Raw genomic sequence first — 19,995 nt, 5'->3', positions numbered from 1 at the left:
ACGCCAGGATAATATGATTCAGTTTGTACTCCGCCATGTGTATGGGTGTAAGAAATAGGCGGAACCGGCTGGCCATGATTCCAAACGTATTCTCCACCACTCTTCTGGCTCTGGCCAGCTGGTAATTAAAAACTCTCTGGTCCGGGGTGAGGGTCCTCATCGGGAATGGCCGCATAAGATGGTCCCCCAGCGCAAATGCTTCATCCGCAACGAAGACGAATGGGAGTCCTTCCACATTGTCTTCTGGAGGTGGCAAGTCCAAGCTGCCATTCTGGAGACGCCTGTAGAACTCCGTCTGGGCGATGACTCCACCATCGGACATCCGGCCATTCTTCCCCACGTCCACATACAGGAACTCATAAGTAGCCAACACCACCGCCAACATCACAATACTATTGAACCCCTTATAATTATAATAGTACGACCCCGAGTTGGGTGGTGGGATGATGTGGACGTGTTTCCCATCAATTGCCCCTCCGCAGTTAGGAAAGTCCCACCGCTGGGCAAAGTGGGAGGCCACAGTCTGCCATTCCTGTGGCGTGGAAGGAAACTGTGGAGTACACTATTGGCAGCCCACTGGACAGGTAAGAAGTGTCATAATACAAAGATATAAATACACATTGTACACATTTTAGCACATTTGTACATTCTGCTATTACCTATCAAGATAATAATAGGATGCACAAACTTTAAACAGTACCATTTGAAAGTATACAGGCAGGCCCTTGCACTACATGCTTTGGGGAATTCATCCATAAATATGACCACAAAAGAGATGGGTATAGTGTGTATGGGTTTGCCAAAGTCAGCAGATAGATGATTGAGGATAGATAGAGAATTGGTATCAGCTGACTTAGCAGTTGGGGGGAGGGTTCCAAATGATTTGGGGACCCCCCAAAAAAAGCCTCTGGCACTCTGCCTGAATTTAAGGCACAAGTGACAGTTATAAACATTTTAGGGGGTATTTAGGGTAAAGCACTACTATGGAGCTGATAAAATACATTGTTAAGTGACTACATGAGGTGAATATAGGGCCAGGAGAGCATGCTGGGGAGGTAAGTGAAGGCAAATATGTATGAAGGACAAAAAAAAAAAATTACCTAAAAATCCAGCATGCATGAGGACAAAGGGGACATTCACAGCATATTACAATCATGGTAATTAGGGAATGTGGAAAGAAATACAATATATTATCAAACATTATATACAATAAAATGTGATGTTAAAGGATAAAAATCTTACCTTAATATACTCCTTCTGCAGGACCTATATGATGGCAGAACAGGTCTCTGGAATAATGATCCCCAGAGCCTGGGGGGAGATGCCTGTCGAGAACTTGAGGTCCTGCAGGCTTCTCCCCGTCGCCAAGTACCGCAGGGTGGCGACTAGCCTCTGCTCCGGAGTGATGGCTTGCCTCATGCAGGTATCCTGCCTGCTAATATAAGGGGTCAGCAAAGCCAACAAACGGTGAAATACGGGGTCCGTCATCCGGAGAAAGTTCCTGAAATCATCAGGATTTTTCTCACGGATCTCATGGAGCAAAGGCATATGACAGAACTGGTCACGCTGAAGCAACCAATTCTTGGTCCATGAACTCCTCCCCACCCTGTTCATGGACTGGACTTGTGTCAAGGTAAGGACCCCAACACCAAGCCGCCGCACAGCACGAACTCTACAAGGAGTACGTATACGCAACATGGCTAGAAAACGGTCGGCTGCTCAGAACGGAGTAACAGAACGCACTGAAGAACAGCAAGGCCTGTGAAGAGCGACCTGAAAAACAGTAACGAACGAACGAGAACACAATGACAGAGTCACGCGTAGCTTGCTTGCACGCACTGAAGAGCAGATACAAACCCACAAGCACAAATTGAACAGCAGAAAACGATCTGAAAGCCACGAGTCTGAAAAAGCGTGAATCGTCTCTCACCAAACTTTTACTAACACGAGATTAGCAAAAGGAGCCCAAATGGTGCAGCGCTTGGTTCTGAACTGGCCTTTTCTAGTTTTGTCGTATGTAGTGTACGTCACCGCGTTCTTGGCGATCAGAAATTCCGTCAACTTTGTGCGAGCGTGTGTACGAAAAACAAGTTTGAGCCAACATCTGTCGGAAAAAATCCATGGATTTTGTTGTTGGAATGTCCAATCAATGTCCGATCAATGCCAATCGTGTGTATGGGGCATAAGTATGTATGGAGTTCTATTAGAATCATTAGTATTTCAGATGTATTAGATATTTCTGTATGAATTTATGTAGGGTCTCATGCACTGATGATTGACGCATATACTGTATGCATTTAATTTAGGTTTTGTCACTTGTGTTTTGCATATTTTATTTATTTATTTGGATTGTTGTACAGCAGCTAGTAAATAGTTTTTTTAGGGGTATTTTTTGATTTTATATCCCATTTTTAAAAGCTTAAAGGGACTTGAGTGTTCATTCCTAATATTTATTTTAGAACAATTGAGTTTGCAGGCATATGAAACACTGGCAGCACACCAGCCCCAGCTGCTTCCTATCAATAGTGAAAGGAAAATGCAGCTGCTAACAAGTTCTTCAAGTTTTATACAGGACTAAGTCACCGCCCAGACCTAACCGCCCAGACCTTGTACTTTCTACTTCCTGCTTTACAACAATCAGACTGTTCTGGGAAATACAGAGGCATAATGGCTGGTAATGTATCTGCTACATGTTGTATGCTTGTTATTGCTGTCTGCCTACTGCTTTCTCTGGAACGTAGAACTTGCATTGTTTACATTATACAATTCTGCCTTTATATGCATTAACGCTCTATGCAATCTGTATATCATTTCTTACATATCCAATAGAAAGAAGAGAATGTTGTATCTCACCTTCAACTGTGTATGTGTATTCATGAATGAAAGCTTAACTACAGATAATTAATACAAAGTTACATTTGCGCTGCAGCAAATTTAACACAGCTTATCAGCACTTCCTTGGCCAATCAGTGGGGCCATGTCGCAAGCATAAGCCATATGCATTAGTCTCTTTTGTAAATTGCTGCTCGGCAAAAAAACAAACAAAAAAACAGGCATTCAGAAGGTGGCAGGATTGCCTCCTGAACACCTGACAGGGGCTGCTTAGCCACACTCTGAAAAGCAATTTGGGCAGATTGGCTAGTGTGCACTTGGCTTGAGTATACCTGATGGACCACAGTAGAAGCTGGCAGTCAGTCACTCTAGTGGTCGGAACTACTGCAGTGAAAGCCACGATCTTCAGGGCCCTGTGCAGAGCTGCTACCCACTGCATACTGACCACAGGAGATCACTCACTTGCTCAGCCCTGCCATTATTCACAGAATGCCTTGTATTTTTTTTTAGGCTGGGTTTACACCTATGCGAATTGGATGCAGGTTTTCCCGCAGGAGAATGTGACGGGCTCTCTATGGAGCCGGTTCACTTATCTCCGGGGCACTGTGCGTTTTTGGCTCAGTTTTATGGCCGAATTAAGGCAACGATTTGTCCCTGATCCTCCCTGTAGCAGAGAATGGGGACGCATAAGGTTCCTGTGCGATCCGCAACCAGTTCCAGTGTGAACCGAGCCTCAATGTATACAAGATTTTCTTGGAATGGACATGATAGTGAGGTGAGGCAGTATGTCACGATCTCCTCCTCATCCAGTCAGAGTACTCAATGGAAAAAATACAAGGCGTTTTGTGAATGATGGCGTGTTGTGAGCCAGTGACCCCTTGTATTCTGTGTTCAGGGTGAAGCCACTTGCACAGGAACCCAAGCAGGAAACAGAAGATCATGGTTATCCCTGTGAAGAGCTGCACGATTCTGGCTAAAATGAGAATCACAATTTTCTCCCTTCGTCTTTCAGGACAGCACCTGGAGAGAGCGCAGCTCCACCCACTTTTCCCAGGAAACACTGCAGTCAGTTTTCTTTAAAGACCAGACGCTTCCACCATGGCCTCAGTTGTAGTGTTTCCTCCGCCATGGTGGAAGTGCTGCAGGGAACCAGGGGTGTGCTACACTTTCTCCAGGTGGGGAGAGTATGGGGCATACCGGTATTTTGTATCTTTTTTTCAGCAGAACAGCCCAGCTTCTTCCCTCACGTGTGGTGGATGCTCCGGCGTCCCCTCCTCTTCATGCTCGGTGAGAGCCAGGCTGCTGGAGGTCCCTGCTCCTATAGACTGGCGGCACAGGCTAAGGAGGAACGGCAGTGGCGTCTCCTCCATCCCCAAAGCCTCATGGCTTCTGGGTTCGGATGGCGAGCGCCATTCCGGCTGGGGGCAGGACTTCTGACGGCGCAACGCGGCTTCCGGTTCCGGCCGCTGGAACGCAGGAGGAGGGGGCAGTCTCTCGTGGCTGATGTCATTTCCGGCCCTCGCAGCGGTGAGCGGACCGGGAAATACAAAATAAAATGCATGCAAACGCCGCTCTAGACCTCGCAGCGATAAGGAGGAACAAACAGCGGTGGCAGGCACAGGAGCCACACAAATCAGCCAGGCCCAGGTAAGCAGGGACAGTGGTCTCTGTCTTTTACTCTATGGGCATATATTACTTCCCTTCCTAAATTCTATGGGGGAATTTGGAAGCCTGCAATCACTCTTCCTGTGTTCTGTAATGAGCAAAAATGTTTGATTATCCTTTTAAAGTGTATCTGTGGGGGGATTCGCTGGCTGTGGTAGCAAAACACAGGGGTTAAAGAGTTAACTCCTCTATTTTGACAGGATGCTATGTATTGTCTATGATTTAGATACAATGCTAAATTTAGGAAAATTTTGGTGTATTTCAGAAAGTTAAAGAAAAGACCAAACATTCCTCCCCTCCTACCAAAAGGAAATGTCCATCATGTAAAAATGTACTAAGAGAGTCCTGGACAAAGGTGTTATGCAGGTCCTGCATAGCAGATTTAGTTAAGGAGGAAACCACTCCTGCTACACCTGCGTCTCAGCAAGGAGAATTATACTCCTTCCGGAAGGAACTGGCGGACACATTTGAGTCATTCCGGTCCTATCTGGACAAACACCCAGCTGCAAGTGGCAGCACAATACCCCGTTCTCATTCATCTGTTTCTGCATCTAGAGGGGGCAGTGACTCAGAGGATGAAGAGCGTAGTATTTCCCCAGGCTCCGAGGAAGAAGCGGATGAAGAAAATTTGTTTTCTTCTTCTTCTCGGTATAAATTTTCCTTAGAGGAGGTGGATGACCATTTGAAGACTATCCACACTACTTTAAACATCACAGAGGATAAAGCCCAGTTGTCACTACATGATAAGATGTTTCAAGGCATGGGTGAGGTTAAACACAGGGTATTTCCAGTGCATAAGTTCCTATCGGAAACTATTAAAAGAGAATGGAAGGACCGAGAGAGGGCCCCTTTCTTTTCCAAATCCCTCAAACAGAGGTTTCCCTTTGAAAAGCATAGCTCTCAAGTCTGGAACAAAAAAACAAAACTTGACGCAGCTTTTTCTCAGGTATCAAGGAACACTGACCTTGCGTTTGAGGATATGGGTATCCTAAAGGATACCATGGACAAGAGGGCAGACTCCCTATTAAGAAAAGCATGGGATTCAACCCTAGCAAACTTGAAACCAGCTATGGCCTCAACAGTGGTAGCCAGGAACTTGGAGCACTGGCTAGAACAGTTGAAAGCACATATCGAGGCAGGAACTCCCCATAAAGACCTGTTAGATACAATGCCGGTACTGCTGAAAGCAGTAGGGTACATAGCAGATGCTTCGGCTGAATCAATAAAAATGTCAGCCAGATCCTCAGCTTTGATAAACTCAACTCGTAGAGCTTTATGGGTTAAGACATGGACCGGGGATACAGCCTCAAAAACCAAACTATGCGGTCTACCCTTTGAAGGACATTTGGTTTTTGGCCCGGATCTTGAAGCCATACTTGATAGAACGGCTGACAAGAAAAAGGCCTTCCCAATAAAGAAAAAGGTGATCCCGCAGGGCAATAAAAATTTTTGTACTTTTCGAAAAACCCCGGACAAGCAAGAGACAGGTTACAAAAAACCCTGGAGGTCTCAGAAAGGGAGAGGCAAGTCAGGAGTACTATTTCGCCCCCCTACCCCAAACACAAAAAGCCAGTGACTGTCCTCCGACTGTGGGAGCAAGGTTGCAAACCTTCTTTCCACAGTGGACTCAGGAAAGTGGACCTCACTGCACAGTATATTACCATGGGCAATAAGTTTAAAAGGCTAAAAACAAAACCTATGTGGCTCACCACCAAAGTTAAAAAAGCTATAAACAATAAGAAAAGAGCTTTTAAAAAATATAAAAATCAAGGAACAGTAGTGTCGTTTAAATGTTACAAAGAATTTAACAAAATATGTAACAAGGAAATCAAGGATGCAAAAATTCAAAACGAACGACAGATTGCAAAAGATAGTAGGACAAACCCCAAAAATTCTTCAAATATTTTAATAGTAAAAAGGTCAGGTCTTAGCATGTAGGCCCTTTACAAAATAATCTAGAGTGTGTGACTGGGGACAAATAGAAGGCAAATTTATTAAATACTTTCTTCAGCTCTGTGTATACAAAAGAGCATGGGGAAGCTCATGTCCATAATGGGGGTGGTAGTGACACAGTACCGAATGATCCACAATGGCTCAAAAGTGATATGGTCCAGAAATATTTAGACAGAATAAAGGTGGATAAAGCACCTGGACCTGATGGCATCCACCCACGGAGCCTAAAAGAATTGAGCTCTGTAATTTCAAAGCCACTGTATCTAATTTTTAGGGACTCATTCATGACGGGAATAATACCACTGGATTGGCGCAGGGCGAACGTGGTGCCTATATTTAAAAAGGGATCAAAGTCTTTACCAAGTAACTATAGACCTGTTAGTTTAATTTCTATAGACGGGAAGATACTGGAGCGTTTCATAAAAGACCACATAGACGAGTTCTTGCTGGAAAAAAACATTTTTAAGCAACGGACAGCATGGATTCATGAAAGACAGAAGTTGTCAGACAAACCTAATTTATTTTTATGAAGAGGTAAGTAAAACCTTGGACAGAGGGGTGGCTGTGGACGTGGTATACTTGGATTTTGCAAAAGCGTTCGACACAGTTCCACACACGTGGCTCATGTGTAAGGTAAAGTCTACAGGCTTGGAAATATCAGTTTGTAAATGGATAGAAAACTGGCTAAAAGACAGAATTCAGAGAGTAGTGGTTAATTATTCCTACTCTGAATGGTCTAAGATTATCAGTGGTGTACCCCAAGGTTCAGTGCTGGGACCCTTACTTTTTAATATCTTTATAAATGATATTGGGTCTGGGATCCAAAGTAACATTTCTGTCTTTGCAGATGACACCAAGCTATGCAGTGGAATAACGTCCTTACAGGATGTCTCCAATTTACAAGCCGACCTCAATGCACATCTAATTGGGCGACTATGTGGCAAATGAGGTTTAATGTTGAGAAATGTAAAGTTATGCACTTGGGGGCTAAGAATATGCATGCATCATACATACTAGGGGGAGTACAACTGGGGGAATCCGTGGTGGAGAAGGAACTGGGGGTTTTGGTAGATCATAAGCTCAATAATAGCATGCAATGTCAAGCTGTGGTTTCCAAAGCGAGCAAAGTCCTTTCTTGTATTAAGAGAGGTATGGACTCCAGAGAGAGAGAGATAATTTTGCCCCTGTTCAAATCATTGGTAAGACCTCATCTGGAATATGCAGTTCAGTTTTGGGCACCAGTTCTCAAAAAGGATATCGGGGAACTGGAGAAAGTGCAGATAAGGGGAACCAAACTGATAAGAGGCATGGAAGAGCTCAGCTATGAAGAAAGATTAGAGGAACTGAATTTATTCACTCTTGAGAATAGGAGAATAAGGGGGGATATGATCAACACGTTCAAATATAAAAGGGGTCCATATACTGAACTTGGTTCAACTGAGGGTATAAAATTGGGTATATTGGATTGTACGATATTTTTTATTGTATTTATTTATTGTTTTTAAGGTTGAACTGGATGGACTTGTGTCTTTTTTCAACCTGACTAACTATGTAACTATGTAACTATGTAAGACATTAAGAGCCAGTCCGTTTATCCTCAAAACAGTAATGGAGGGTTACAGACTGGAATTCTCTCAACCCCCACCTGTTCGTTTTTAGGTAACCCAAGCTCCCCGAGACATAGAGAAATCTGTGGCAATGACATCAATCCTCCAGGAATTGATTCAACAGAGGGTGATCATAAATGTTCCCCCCAAAGAAGAAGGACAGGGGTGCTATTCGCACATATTTCTTGTAAAGAAACCTTCGGGCAAATTCAGATTAATTCTGAACCTGAACTTACTAAACAGATCGATCAGGTACAAGAAATTCAGAATGGACACAATCTTTTCAGTAAAGGGTCTTCTGACCCCAAGCTGTTTTATGGCATCCATAGATCTGAGAGATGCATATCTCCATGTGCCTATAGCACCAGCATCGTAAAAAACACCTAAGATTTGCGGTCAAGATGAGAGACTCAATCCTACATCTTCAGTTCAGAGCCCTTCCTTTCCTGTCCTCCGGAAATTTACAAAGATCGTAGCAGAGGCCTTAGCCCCCCTCAGAGTAGAGGGAATATCGATTGTCCCATATTTGGATGATGTTCTAATATTTGCCAAAACAAGGGATCTATTAGAGAAGGATCTGGAAAGGATAAAGAGACACTTGGAGGGTCTCAGCTGGATAATAAACAAGGCGAAATCAAACATGATTCCATCTCAGACAATAAAATTCCTGGGATATACAATCGATTCCATACAAGAGAGTCTTTCTCCCAGAGGAAAAGATAGAGAAGGCTCAGAGTGCCGTAAAAAAGACCCAGACAAACCTGCAAATTACTATCAGGGCAGCTATGTCAGTCTTAGGACTCCTTACTGCATCAATACCAGCAGTACAATGGGCACGTCTCCATGCAAGGGATCTCCAGCAGGCGATTCTAAGAAATTGGTCTTATGGAGAGTCCCTGTGGAAATTGATCAGGATCCCCTCTCATGTTCAGAGGAAGCTCTGGTGGTGGAGGAATTGCTCAAACCTGGACAGGGGCCTGCTCTGGAGTTTTCCTGTAGAGAGGAGGCTAACAACGGATGCAAGTTCTTGGGGTTGGGGCGCCCACCTGGAAGGACAGATGGCTCAAGGGAATTGGACAAAGAAGGAAGCCAGGAGATCCTCCAATTGGAGGGAACTAAGGGCTATTCTTCTAGGACTATGGGCCTTCGAGAAACTGGTCCAAGGTCACCATGTTCAAGTTTTGTCGGACAACGCCACAACAGTGGCCTATGTAACAAGACAAGGTGGCACGAGAAGCAAGGTATTGCTATCCTCAGCCCTTCAGATTCTGTCCTGGGCAGAAAACAACTTGAGGTCTCTGACAGCGGTGCACCTAAAGGGAGATCTGAATCTAGTAGCAGACTTTCTGAGCAGAGAAAGGATACTAGAGTCAGAGTGGAGTCTGAACGCAGCGGTATTCCAAAAGTTAATAGAAAAATGGGAAACTCCTCAAATAGATCTGTTCGCATCCCAGAACAATACAAAGGTGAAGGCCTTTTTTTCACTAAACAGGCAAGATCAAGCAAAAGGATTGGATGTGCTGGCACAACCGTGGAACTTCCACTTGTGCTACGCCTTTCCCCCCTTTCAAATGATCCCTTTGGTATTAAAGAAGCTACAAAAGGAAGTCACGAGTATGATTCTACTGGCTCCCTTTTGGCCCAAAAGGGCTTGGTTTGCAACTGTGCAGAGGATGGCGGTGGAACCTCACTGGATTCTTTCACTATAGAGAGATCTCCTAACCCAGGGAACGCTTCAACATCCAAATATCGAACACCTCAAACTGACGGGGTGGTTACTGAGGAGCAGATCCTAAAAAATAAAGGCTTCTCAGACAAACTGCTCTCAACCCTTTTAAGTAGCCGAAAAAAGGTTACTAGAGCAATTTATTTTAAGACATGGAAGCGTTTTAATTCCTGGTGCACAACTAAAAAGTTTTCACCACAGGAAATGCTCTCAGTCCTAGAATTCCTCCTTGAGATGGATGAATGGAGATGGGGTTGGCGGCCAGTACCCTGAGGGTCCAAGTGGCAATTTTATCGGTTTTCCTTGGAGACAACTATCTCAGGAGCCACTTATTATTAGATTTTTTAAGGCATTGGCCAGAGCTAGGCCAATACCTTTTAAGTTTTTTCCAAAATGGGCCCTATCATTGTTTTTACAAGGTTTGATCAAAAGACCTTTTGAACCTCCAGAAGAAGCGACAATCAAATTATGGTAGCTCAAATTGGTTCTTTTAGTGGCAGTTACATCAGCGAGAAGGGTAAGCGAGTTGCAAGCCCTATCTATAGTAGAACCTTTCTGTTATATATTTCCAGACCGGGTAGTGATAAAAACTGACCCGGGTTTTCTGCCAAACGTTCCAACAGCATTTCATAGAACACAAGAAATAATTCTCCCTACCTTTTTGTCCTACACCATCCAGCTCTAGGGAGAAGTCTTTCCGTAGCCTGGACGTGAGAAGGTGTTTATTAGACTATCTAGAAATCACAAGAGAATTCAGAAAATCTAATTCTCTATTTATTCTGTTCTCAGGACCACGTAAAGGGTATAGATACTATAGGTAGATGGCTGCAAATGGCCATCAGTGAAGCCTATAGAGCTTCAGGGGCAGATCCTCCCAAAGGGGTAGTGACCCATTCAACATGGGCAGTAGCAACGTCCTGGGCGGAAAGAGCAGGGGCTTCTCCGGGTCTGATCTGTAAAGCAGCCACGTGGACAAGTTTCTTCACCTTCACCCGCCACTACAGGTTGGACTTGCTATCAGCATCAGAACAATCATTCTGCAGGAAGGTCCTGCAGGCGGTGGTCCCACCCTAGAGTAAGTACTCTCTTATCATTTCCAGGTGCTGTCCTGAAAGACGAAGGGAGAAAACCTTAGTTAGACTTACCGGTAATGGTATTTCTATGAGTCTTTCAGGACAACGCCGATGACCCGCCCTAATTGTATTATACAATGTGGTGTTATTGCTATGTTCTGCTTATCTAATTTCAGCATGGCTGGAGGTACTCTATGAACAACTGAGGCCATGGTGGAAGTGTCCGGTCTTTAAAGAAAACTGACTGCAGTGTTTCCTGGGAAATTTGGGTGGAGCTGCGCTCTCTCCAGGTGCTGTCCTGAAAGACTCGTAGAAATACAGTTAGTAAGTCTAACTAAGGTTTTTTAGCTTCAAATAAAGATCACGATTCTCACAGCGTAACATCATCCTTCACATTATACAAAAAAAATGGGCTAACTACTGTTTTTTAGGTTTTTTTTTTATTCACTAGAGTGTATTTTTTCCAAAAAAATTGCGTTCAAAAGACCGCTGCGCAAATACAGTGTGACATAAAATATTGCAACAACTGCCATTTTATTCTCTAGGGTCTCTGCTAAAAAATATATATATATACTGTTTTGGGGTTCTAAGTAATTTTCTAGCAAAAAATACTGATTTTAACTTGTAAGCAGCAAGTGTCAGAAAAAGGTTTAGTCTTTAGAGAGGAACTGCAGTCTGCTCACATAATTTGTAATAAAAACATCTTTGCCATTCTGATGCTTCCCTCCAACCACTTTGCATATTATTTTATATGTACTGTGATTCTGTACTTGCCAAATATGCTGCAGAAATCTCCCTTCACTGAGTCTGGCTGCATCCATTTTAACGGTGGGCAGCTGAAGCTGCTGCCTGTTCACTTCCTGGATTTACACAGACACACACCTTCATCCCTGCAGCTCTCATTGGCCCTCTTATGACTTATCCCCCCTCCCTTCCACGCAAACTCTCAGGTGAGTGAGAGAGAGAGCTGTGTATGGTGTCAAAAGTCTATGCTTTTTTACCAGACAAGAAACAGGAAGTGGGCTGTATAAGGTATTCACTGGCAGAAAAAAATGTTTTACTATCCAAAGTTAAAACAACAAGGGCAGAAGATTTAATAGGTAGAAAAAAATGACTAAGGGCTCTTTCACATGGACGTGTCTGTGTACGGAGCCCACTCTGCTCAGCAGGGGGGATCGCTCCGTCGATCCTCGCTGAGCAGGCAGATGACAGGTCTGTCTGTGCACACTGTGCAGGGACGGACCTGTCAGAATGCTGCTCTCCTCTATGGGGGATCAGATGAAGAGGGACCGTAGAGTACGTCGTCACCCGATCCGATCCGCAGACGGATGGAAAAACAGGTTTTTCCTCTGTCACACTTTTTCGGATCGGAGCGGGTTGGATGTCAACGGACATGACACTGCTGACATCCGTCCCTCCATAGACCTCCATGGAGTGTCCGTTCAGGTCCGCCTAAAAAACTGACAGGCGGACCTAAACGGTCCGCCCGTGTGAAAGGGGCCTAAAGGTCATTAAGTGGTTAAAGTGACCTCATTTACAGACTGAAGTTCACCCCTTTGATCTAAGAATTAAATGTAACAATGTTTATAGTTACCTCATGTTGAGGTAAACTTGGCAGGCTGCCTGGATTTTTTTTTTTTTTGTCAAAGGGGTAGTGACCCATTCAACATGGGCAGTAGCAACGTCCTGGGCGGAAAGAGCAGGGGCTTCTCCGGGTCTGATCTGTAAAGCAGCCACGTGGACAAGTTTCTTCACCTTCACCCGCCACTACAGGTTGGACTTGCTATCAGCATCAGAACAATCATTCTGCAGGAAGGTCCTGCAGGCGGTGGTCCCACCCTAGAGTAAGTACTCTCTTATCATTTCCAGGTGCTGTCCTGAAAGACGAAGGGAGAAAACCTTAGTTAGACTTACCGGTAATGGTATTTCTATGAGTCTTTCAGGACAACGCCGATGACCCGCCCTAATTGTATTATACAATGTGGTGTTATTGCTATGTTCTGCTTATCTAATTTCAGCATGGCTGGAGGTACTCTATGAACAACTGAGGCCATGGTGGAAGTGTCCGGTCTTTAAAGAAAACTGACTGCAGTGTTTCCTGGGAAATTTGGGTGGAGCTGCGCTCTCTCCAGGTGCTGTCCTGAAAGACTCGTAGAAATACAGTTAGTAAGTCTAACTAAGGTTTTTTAGCTTCAAATAAAGATCACGATTCTCACAGCGTAACATCATCCTTCACATTATACAAAAAAAATGGGCTAACTACTGTTTTTTAGGTTTTTTTTTTATTCACTAGAGTGTATTTTTTCCAAAAAAATTGCGTTCAAAAGACCGCTGCGCAAATACAGTGTGACATAAAATATTGCAACAACTGCCATTTTATTCTCTAGGGTCTCTGCTAAAAAATATATATATATACTGTTTTGGGGTTCTAAGTAATTTTCTAGCAAAAAATACTGATTTTAACTTGTAAGCAGCAAGTGTCAGAAAAAGGTTTAGTCTTTAGAGAGGAACTGCAGTCTGCTCACATAATTTGTAATAAAAACATCTTTGCCATTCTGATGCTTCCCTCCAACCACTTTGCATATTATTTTATATGTACTGTGATTCTGTACTTGCCAAATATGCTGCAGAAATCTCCCTTCACTGAGTCTGGCTGCATCCATTTTAACGGTGGGCAGCTGAAGCTGCTGCCTGTTCACTTCCTGGATTTACACAGACACACACCTTCATCCCTGCAGCTCTCATTGGCCCTCTTATGACTTATCCCCCCTCCCTTCCACGCAAACTCTCAGGTGAGTGAGAGAGAGAGCTGTGTATGGTGTCAAAAGTCTATGCTTTTTTACCAGACAAGAAACAGGAAGTGGGCTGTATAAGGTATTCACTGGCAGAAAAAAATGTTTTACTATCCAAAGTTAAAACAACAAGGGCAGAAGATTTAATAGGTAGAAAAAAATGACTAAGGGCTCTTTCACATGGACGTGTCTGTGTACGGAGCCCACTCTGCTCAGCAGGGGGGATCGCTCCGTCGATCCTCGCTGAGCAGGCAGATGACAGGTCTGTCTGTGCACACTGTGCAGGGACGGACCTGTCAGAATGCTGCTCTCCTCTATGGGGGATCAGATGAAGAGGGACCGTAGAGTACGTCGTCACCCGATCCGATCCGCAGACGGATGGAAAAACAGGTTTTTCCTCTGTCACACTTTTTCGGATCGGAGCGGGTTGGATGTCAACGGACATGACACTGCTGACATCCGTCCCTCCATAGACCTCCATGGAGTGTCCGTTCAGGTCCGCCTAAAAAACTGACAGGCGGACCTAAACGGTCCGCCCGTGTGAAAGGGGCCTAAAGGTCATTAAGTGGTTAAAGTGACCTCATTTACAGACTGAAGTTCACCCCTTTGATCTAAGAATTAAATGTAACAATGTTTATAGTTACCTCATGTTGAGGTAAACTTGGCAGGCTGCCTGGATTTTTTTTTTTTTTGTCAGCTGTCAGAAGTGAGCAGAGAACTTTCTGCACTTGTTACATAGAATCAGAAAACGCTGTTTTAAGATCGGGAAGGGAGTAGAATCGCGATTTTGATTCTTAACGATTAATCGTGCAGCTCTATCCCTGTGGTAGGGTTTCATCAGGTATAAGTAATGAATACTTGCATTTTGTCGAATGCATTACAGATCATACTTGGAGTTTAGATTTAAAGACGAACTCTAGCATAAGCAAATAATGTCTAAAAATACATGAGCCACGTGTTTTGTTTTTTTACTTGAACTTTACTTTTTCCAGATCTGTGTAGTAATCCAGGTTGAAAATTGAAAGCTAATTTATAGCCTTTGTGGCTATTGAGGAAAATATTTCAATTAAAGTTTTTGTGCCCAAAGTTCATTTTTAAAAGAGAAGTATGGGCTATACAAAATTAAAACCACGAAAAACCTACAGTATCTCACAAAAGTGAATACACCCCTCACATTTTTGTAAATATTTTATTTTATCTTTTCATGTGACAACACTGAAGAAATTACACTTTGCTACAATGTAAAGGAGTGTACAGCTTGTATAACAGTGTAAATTTTCTGTCCCCTCAAAATAACTCGACACACAGCCATAAATGTCTAAACCACTGGCAACAAAAGTGAGTACACCCCTAAGTAAAAATGTCCAAATTTGGCCCAAAGTGTCAATATTTTGTGTGGCCACAATTATTTTCCAGCACTGCCTTAACCCTCTTGGGCATGGAGTTACCAGAGCTTCACAGGTTGCCACCGGAGTCCTCTTCCACTCCTCCATGACGACATCACGGAGCTGGTGGATGTTAGAGACCTTGCGCTTTTCCACCTTCCGTTTGAGGATGCCCCACAGATGCTAAATAGAGTTTAGGTCTGGAGACATGCTTGGCCAGTCCATCACCTTTAGCCTCAGCTTCTTTAGCAAGGCAGTGGTCATCTTGGAGGCGTGTTTGGGGTCGTTATCATGTTGAAATACTGCCCTGTGGTCCAGTCTCGGATAGGAAGGGGATCATGCTCTGCTTTAGTATGTCACAGTACATGTTGGCATTCATGGTTCCCTCAATGAACTGTAGCTCTCCAGTGCCGGCAGCACTCATTCAGCCCCAGACCATGACACTCCCACCACCATGCTTGACTGTAGGCAAGACACACTTGTCTTTGTACTCCTCACCTGGTTGCCACCACACACGCTTGACACCATCTGAACCAAATAAGTTTATCTTGATCTCATCAGACTACAGGACATGGTTCCAGTAATCCATGTCCTTAGTCTGCTTATCTTCAGCAAACTGTTTGTGGGCTTCCTTGTGCATCATCTTTAGAAGATGCTTCCTTATGGGACGACAGCCATGCAGACCAGTTTGATGCAGTGTGCAGCATATGGTCTGAGCACAGACAGGCTGGCCCCCCACCCCTTCAACCTCTGCAGCAATGCTGGCAGCACTCATACATCTATTTCCCAAAGACAACCTCTGGATATGATGCTAAGCACGTGCACTCAACTTCTTTGGTTGACCATGGGGAGGACTGTTCTGAGTGGAACCTGTCCTGTTAAACCGCTGTATGGTCTTGGCCACCGTGCTGCAGCTCAGTTTCAGGGTCTTGGCAATCTTCTTATAGCCTAGGCCATCTTTATGTAGAGCAACAATTCTTTTTTTCAGATCCTCAGAGAGTTCTTTGCTATGAGATGTAATGTGGAACTCCCAGTGACCAGTATGAGAGAGTGAGAGCACTAATACCAAATGTAACACACCTGCTCCCCATTCACACCTGTATCCTTGTAACACTAACGGGTCACATGACACCGGGAGGGAAAATGGCTAATTGGGCCCAATTTGGACATTTTCACTTAGGGATGTACTCACTTTTGTTGCCAGGGGTTTAGACATTAATGGCTGTGTGTTGAGTTATTTTGAGGGGACAGTAAATGTACACTGTTATACAAGCTGTACAATCACAACTTTACATTGTAGCAAAGTGTAATTTCTTTAGCTTTAGCCCACTGTCAGCTGAAAACGGGTCACAGGAGTGCAGAACAAACTAATTTAATAACTATTTAGGAGATGGGAATAAGCATGACTTAGAGATTTGCATATACCTGTCCTTCAGCACCCTATATGTCCGGATCTACTGATTGTTGTAATACACTCCCTCATACCCAGAAGCACATGATATTTTGAAGCTACAGCAACTGGAGAGAAAGAGCGCTGAGGGAGCGCAGAGAAGGCAAGTATGTCTGGGTCAGAGGAGGTATGGTAAGATGACAGATGCCAATATAAACTGAACATGTAGCAGTCATCTTCAACGACATCTGCATATCATAGCCATCAGTTGATCCAAAGATATTATGGGGAATTCAATAAGGGGGCTGCACAACTTTTCTGGCATTAATGCCTCTTGTTCATGTATTGTGCCAAATTCATGAAGCATTTGTGACCCTTTTAGTTCTGACAGCGACTCGTTCACCAAATTCAGATAATTTTAAAATGCACCACTTTTACATTGTGGCACAATTAATGTACCAAATTAAAAATAAAATACCAACCCTTTTACACCGGGCCTTTTTTTGTGTGGCCTTGGCCCTGCCCCTGCCCAACGTGGGCAGATTTCCACTAAGTGTGTGTATCTTGCTTTAAAACTTAATAAAAAGATTTTGCAAAAAAAAAACGACCCTTTGTATCTTCTGAAAATGGAGCTAATTAAGACCAACTGTCTTTTGGCGTACAGGGGGGAAAACTGGCACAGACAGATTTAGCAAAAGTGTCTCGTGTATTCGAAAAGTGGCGTAGCATGCGACAAATTCAGGTACAAGTTCTAGACAAGTACATGAATTTGGCGCATTCTGCAACACTTTTAGAACACATGAGAGACACTTTTGCAAAATCTGTCTGTGCCAATCTTTATAAATTCCAGGGATAGACTGCTGAAGGTATATGCAAATCTTGACCTTTCCTGTATAAATCATACTTGGTCCTATCGTTCTCAAGCCTCCCTGCTGGTCTACTAGGGTTCCCTTACATCGAAGAAGCATTAAGAAGACTCAGGAATAAGAGGTAGGTCCTTCCACTTGTGAACAGGAATAACCGTTCATACCGATTTTCTATCTGAGATGTAGTTATGTGCACGTACCACACACACGCTCAACATAGGGGGTAAATCTTAGCAGGAAGAGGGCAGGGCTTAGCACTAATAGGACTCCTGCATATAATATACACTCACCGGCCACTTTATTAGGTACATCTGTTCAATTGCTTGGTAACACAAAATGCTAATCGGCCAATCACAATCGCAACTCAATGCATTTAGGCATCTGGACATGGTAAAGACGACTAGGTGTAGCAAGGTGTGGCCAATGAGTGAAGAATGAAGATATTTCACTTAAGCACAGGAATCTAAAGTAGCCAAGAGGTGCAAACAGGTACTGCAAGGGCCACCTTGATTGATCATAACTAAAGAAATGTAGACTAGGAGATACTATCTATGGCGAATAAATTATTATAATATGTTCAATCAACGGAATACATGTTTGACCACTCTGGATTTAGATTATGTTAGAAAACACAGAAATTTAAATTGCAAGCTTTGTAAAATAAACATGAATGTAATACCTCTTAAATCCTCCATCACCATATTATTAGGTGTAAAAAGTGAGCCTATTGAATCAATATAGTAATTATCTGACATCCTTATAAATGCACAGGAACGATGATGGCCAATGCCCACTATTGCGTTCAGGCATATTTCCGCTGCACAGCAGTCTTCTATGGCTACCACAGAGGCTATATAGTAATCAAATCATTTGCCCCATGTGTGCGGTATTTTCCTATGTTTTATTTTTATTTTTCACAAACCAATTTTCTCCCTGTATAATATAAATATTTGTTTTCCAGATCAACTACATGCACTAAGAAAGGGATTAGTTGAAGGCTGCAACAAGGCACTTGTAAAGGCTCTACTGGATGACTTACTTGATGGAAAGATATTAAATGATGGAGAAGTGGAATATATCGATGAAGAAAACCGTGTTTCAAGTGACAAAATGCGGGTCCTGGTTGATTCTGTAAGGAAAAAGGGAGACGCATCTAGCAACTTCCTGATTCAGAGAGTAGCAATAAGAGACTCGATGCTTAGCGCAAAACTGGGGATAACAGGTGATCTTCTGCAATTATCTGTAATTAGATCTTAGAGATTCCCTTAGTAATTAGATGTAGGAGACCCAGGAGGTGTCCTCAGCACTTAGTTGCAGGCAGAAGCCAAGTAGAAAGCAATGTTGACTGCTTACGCAGCTATTTGTGGCCGCTCACATGTAATAGCTCAAGTAGTGATTACCTGCGAATTATCAACCCTGGCTGCAAACAGCCTTCTTCCAGTCTAATCATTCACAGGTAATCGCTGTTTTAATGATTGCATGTGAGCGGCTGCGAATAGCTGTAAGAGATGTCTGCCTCCTATTGCTTTTAATTGGTCTTCTACCCTCAGCTATTTGCTGGGAACCCCTGCTAGGTCTCCCACATCTAATGAAAGTGTAAATGGGGCCTTAGACTGACAGAGGTCCTAATCTTTTCCCATTCCAAAAAGTTTGGATTGGAATTTCACTACAAAGAACAACACCATTCAAATTTTAAATGGGTGAGCTTGGATGAATTCTGTCTGTTGTTCAGCCTGCACCTAAAAACTCCTGCTAAACTGAACTGCACATAAAACGTCCGCTTAACCTCACTTCTTCTTACCTTAGGGGTTAGACCTTTAAAGGTCTATGGAAAATCACAAGCTGTACTTTTAATTTAAAGTTGGAGGAAAGGAAAAGCAGGCAATAGTCCACCAGGTACAAATGTTGCTCATCCTGATACTCCCTGTATTTTGTAATAAATTGCTTCCTGAACACTGTTTTTGTTTTCTATGTGGTCACGTCACACCAAAGCTCGAGCACTCCAGCACACTTCCCTCTCTCTGTGGTTGGTTGGTGGGACCTCTTCTCCCAACTGACAATGGTTGGAACTCAGGGAGCTATGGATGCTGGCAGGATGATATCACACCCCCTGATAGTCAGCATTATTGTTGGATCCTCCACTGTACAGAGAAACACCACATGGAAAAAAAATCACAGTATTCAGGAAGCGATTTTTTACAAAAGTTATACTGTATAGGGCAGATCACAGCTAAGGGCAACAACATTTAACTGGTGAGTTATTGTGAGGCCATTCCTTCTACTTTAAAGAATTATTACCACAACTTTAAAATTAATTGTTGAATCTCCCAGGAGACCAAGTGCATGTAGCACTTGGTCCTGTTGTGATACATGGCTGTGTTGTGCAATGAAAACAAATCTTTATGTCTGTTTGTGCTTGCTGACCACTCCACCCACGTTGAAGCCCAGTTTATGGGTGTTCCTAAGGGGAAACTACAGCACAGAACTGTAGCCATCGCTCCCTCTCACTTTGCAAAATATAACATTAAAATGGAAAATCAGATTACTTACTGTGGGGTAATACACACATACTGTGTGTCCTGGTTTAGCTCTTGTTGTGTTAGCAAGGTGTCTGAAAAGGATTGTTCCAGTGTTTTAGCTGGGCAAATAACCTCAAAGAACTGCACTGACTCTGGCAAAATAGTATGTATGTACTTCTCCTAGGCA

General features: G+C 43.4%; 1 protein-coding gene across 4 annotated transcripts in view; it reads left to right on the top strand.

Annotated features, from left to right (window-relative positions):
- The first annotated feature begins 2,571 nt into the window (after positions 1–2,571).
- The window catches only part of LOC141128907 (caspase-1-A-like), a 58,762-nt gene continuing 41,338 nt past the window's right edge, over positions 2,572–19,995 (top strand). For 3 of the 4 annotated variants that reach the window (XM_073616549.1, XM_073616548.1, XM_073616547.1), the window contains exons 1-2: positions 2,577–2,674; positions 18,251–18,511. In XM_073616549.1, the coding sequence (XP_073472650.1) occupies positions 2,668–2,674; positions 18,251–18,511 (268 nt within the window). In that variant the 5' untranslated portion in view covers positions 2,577–2,667. Of the gene's footprint in view, positions 2,675–14,640; positions 14,806–18,250; positions 18,512–19,995 lie in introns of all 4 variants that reach the window. The other variant, XM_073616550.1, reaches the window with a different exon arrangement.

The sequence above is a fragment of the Aquarana catesbeiana genome, linkage group LG02, assembly GCF_042186555.1.
Source record: "Aquarana catesbeiana isolate 2022-GZ linkage group LG02, ASM4218655v1, whole genome shotgun sequence".
NCBI lineage: Eukaryota > Metazoa > Chordata > Amphibia > Anura > Ranidae > Aquarana > Aquarana catesbeiana.
Note: the sequence above shows the minus strand (reverse complement) of the source record. Positions and strands in the feature narration are given on the sequence as shown.